This window comes from Denticeps clupeoides, chromosome 1 (genome assembly GCF_900700375.1).
Source record: "Denticeps clupeoides chromosome 1, fDenClu1.1, whole genome shotgun sequence".
Classification (NCBI taxonomy): Eukaryota; Metazoa; Chordata; class Actinopteri; order Clupeiformes; family Denticipitidae; genus Denticeps; species Denticeps clupeoides.
Window position 1 is genome coordinate 9328587 of NC_041707.1, and position 3752 is coordinate 9332338.

Below are 3752 nucleotides of genomic sequence, written 5' to 3' on the forward strand. Positions count from 1 at the left end.
TTGTGCCTTATTATAACCAGTTCTTAATGAAGGAGAATGTGTTCTTCGAGGGGTGGGGTGGGCGGTCTTAAAGGCTAAAAGCAACGCTGCCTGGCAGAGCTTCAGCTCTCATGCTGTGAGCTCACTCCCCATTCAAACAGGCCACGGAAACCCACCAATCACAGGGCACTGTGGCGTGGGGCGCGCTATTTGAGTTCTTAAAGTGGCAGGAAAATGCAGGCCAGTGGCAACAATACAGAAAGGATACGGGAAGCCCCTTTTTAAGCATGTTTAATGCTGTACAGATGCAAAACATGAAAACACTCACATTATTAAAAAAAATGTATAGTTTCGACTGCTGCATCTCTCTGCTTAAAAACGGTGTAGAATAACAGGAAAAGCATTAGCTACCCAGTATTTAAAAAAAAAAAAAAAATACTTATCAGTAGCCCTTTATATTACAACTTCAGACCATAAAAAATCTATCTAGAACATTTATCTTGTTTACAATTTGACATTCACAGAGTGAAAGAACAGTTGGTTGTATGGATTTGTTTATTAAAAGATGAGTCCAAGAGTTTCACATTTGAAATCTGAGGTAACTGTAGACCAAGCAGACTACCCTGGCATAAAGTAAAGTCAGATTCCAAACCATGTTTAAAAAAAAAAAAAAAAAAAACAGACTTCATATGTAAGACCCACATTAAGAACAAACATAATCTCACATAAACATAATCTGTTTAAGTGCAAGAAATAAAATACAGGCTTGTGTTCTTAGAAAAAGAAGGCAGTCTTAAAAGGTTTTGTTTTTCCTTTTTAAAATCAGACGTTTCATTTCATGAAACAAGTGTGGAATGTTCCTTTTTTTTTTTGCACATTTGCAGAATAGATTTTTCAGACCACCCACATTTAATACCTTGCCCATTTTGGCACTTTTAAAATATGGGGTCAAATGCCCTTCACTTTTGGATGTGTGTATGTGTTTTTAATATACGCCCAAAGTATTGTGTGTCCAATTAGTTTGGGGGAAAACGTGGATTATTCTAGTCAGAAATGCACCACACCAGACAGCCATGTTAATTCATTTTCTATCAGTTCCAGCTGATTTATTTATTTTGCCCAGACAGACTTCAGCATCAAGAGAGTGAGTGATGTTGACAGTGCACAAGTCTGCTGTCCCATCACTTGCTACAAAAGAAATGTAGATGGTCTGCATTAGAAGTGTAAATATATTGCACAAAAAAATATGAAGGAGGGGAGGGGGGACAGAAAATGGTATGTGCCATAAAAATTTTTTCTTATAAAATAAAAAAAAAAAAGATCCAGTTTCACACCTGCGATTTGGGACCCATCCACATATCACGAGTATGATATACATAAACTCCTAACTTTACTATATTACAGTACATATACAATCTTGAAACTAGTACCAGCACTGAGGTATGCCTTCCCCCCGATGCCATGTCTCCTACAAATACTCAACAGATCTGACCTACAACTGTACAAAAAAAAAAACCTAGCTTAAAACACAAGGCATTTTTCCGATGCAAGTCTTTCATTTAACTTAAATCCTTGAAAAACCAGGACTCCCTTGCATGCTTGAAAACATATGGTAAAGGGAAGAAGTGCCTGAAACTCACTGAAACGCACAGCAAGAACATTCCCTTTTTCTTTTTTTTAAGTTTGTTTGTTTTAAACTCGACTGTACAAAAATATGCCTGAAAATAGTTTGCTTTTCATTTAAAAAGATGAGGTCTGTTATGTATCAAAATGTGTCCTCCATCACCTGTGACTCTGGAGAGATTTTTAGGCTGCTTTGCGTACATTTTTCTTTCTTTCTTCAAAACCAGTAGGTAAACATAACCAGTTACAAAAAAAAAAGGAGAGGTGGCGTTCAGAAATGACAAAAAACCCAGTATCTTTTTTAAAAGTCCAACAGTGTCAGTTCACAGATTTTTCTTAAAGTTTAGAAAAAAAAGAAAAGAAAAAAAGTCCACAGTCTGAACGTTTTCAGCTCCCTGCAGTTTCAAAGAGGGTTAAGATGCATAGAAGTTCTTCTTCTCTGTGTTTAGCGGTCCGTTTTCAGTCGGAACAGTAATTGTAGACCTGCAGAAAAGAAGAAAAAGAAAATCCATAAAACCCTGTCATGCTGCCAGAAAACCGTCTGCAGACTTCCATTCTTCCTCTCCCCTCCTCCTCCTCCTCTTTTTTTTGTTTTTTTTGCTACAGTACCAGCTTCAGAAGCATCTCGACTCGGAGGACGAAGGCGACCCCCCCGCCCTCCTCAGTACGTGAACACCAGGTCCGAGAAGTTGGCCTCCAGCCAGTCGCCCGCGATCATCTCGCTCAGCTCGGGCGTGCAGTAGTCGGGGAACTCGAAGTGCGAGCCCAGGCTGCCCTCGCTGAACGAGTCCAGGTCCTTATCCACCAGCGACAGGGACAGGTTCCCCGCGCTCTGGCCGGCCGCGTCGGCGTGCTGGGCCGACGCGGCGAAGTTGAGGCTGAAGTCGAACAGCAGGTCGTCCGCGTCGTCGCCGGAGCTGGAGGACGTGGACACCGACCGGGACGAGGAGGCCGGCGAGGCCGAGGCCGACGGCGCGCCCTGCTTGGTGATGTTCTTGAAGTTGTAGAAGAGCCGGTTGCTCCGCACCTCCTCGTACATGCTGGCGCCCTCCGACTCGGCCGAGGAGCTGAGCGTCGGGCTGGCGGGGACCTTGGCGAGGCTGTACGGCCGCAGCTGCTCCTCGTCCTCCTGCTTAATCCGGACGCGAAAGTCGTCTTCGTAGTCGTCGTCGTCCTCGTCGTCCGTCAGCTCGCTCTTGACCGCCTTGGAAACTTTGAGGCTCTTGAAGACGTAGTCCTCCCCGTACGCGTGGGACGCCTTGGCGGCCGCCTTGCTCTTGGCCAGCTTCGGGCACTTCTTGCCGGACGGCTTGGCCGCCTTGCCGCACGCCTTCTCCGGGGACGGCGCGGAGCTCTTGGAGGAGCCGTCCAGCTTTGGTTTCTTCTTGGGCCGGTACTTGTAGTCGGGGTAGTCGGCCATGTGCTTGAGCCGCAGCCGCTCGGCTTCCCGGATGAAGGGGATCTTCTCGCTGTCCTTCAGCATTTTCCAGCGCTTGCCGAGCCGCTTGGAGATCTCGGCGTTGTGCATGTCCGGGGACTGCTCCATGATCTTCCGCCGCTCGATCTTGGACCACACCATGAAGGCGTTCATGGGTCGCTTGATGTGTCCGGTGGCGGTCTTGCACCAGTCGGGGTTGAGCGGCACCGGGCTGCACGCCATGAACTCGTTCTCCTCCGTGTCGGTGGCTTCTCTGGACATGCTGCTGTCCACCTCGCTGTTCTCCGTCTGCTGCACCATGGTCCCTTTTATATATATATATGTATATATACAAAAATAAAAAAAAAAATACAACAGCACCACCACAGCCGCGTCCTTTCTTCTTCTTGTTTAGTTCTTTTTATTTTCTTTAAAAAAAAAAGTCTGTTTCTTTCTTTCTCTCTCTTTCTATCTCTCTGCTTCCTGCTGCCCTGCGCGTCTCCAGCTCTCCACTCTTTTTCCCAGAGTTACAAACTGCCCTCTTAACTACTTCTCGGCGTTTTCATGTGCGTGACGTCACGCCCCGCCCGGCCAATCGCCGTCGCCGGGCGCCGCCCAGGCGGGCGCCGAGACGGTGGGGCGGCTCCTATTGGCGGACGCGATTGTGGGCGGGACGAGACGCGAGGCTGTCTAGACCCGCGCTGCGAGAGACAGGCGCGTCAGACAGACAGGC

At 47.0% G+C, this 3752-nt stretch overlaps 1 protein-coding gene across 1 annotated transcript; it reads right to left on the reverse strand.

Annotated features, from left to right (window-relative positions):
- Positions 1-254: 254 nt before the first annotated feature.
- On the reverse strand, positions 255-3529 carry sox11a (SRY-box transcription factor 11a). Its single transcript, XM_028978736.1, has one exon. The coding sequence runs from the start codon at positions 3338-3340 to the stop codon at positions 2264-2266; it is 1077 nt and encodes a 358-aa protein (XP_028834569.1). The 5' UTR covers positions 3341-3529; the 3' UTR covers positions 255-2263.
- Positions 3530-3752: the final 223 nt, after the last annotated feature.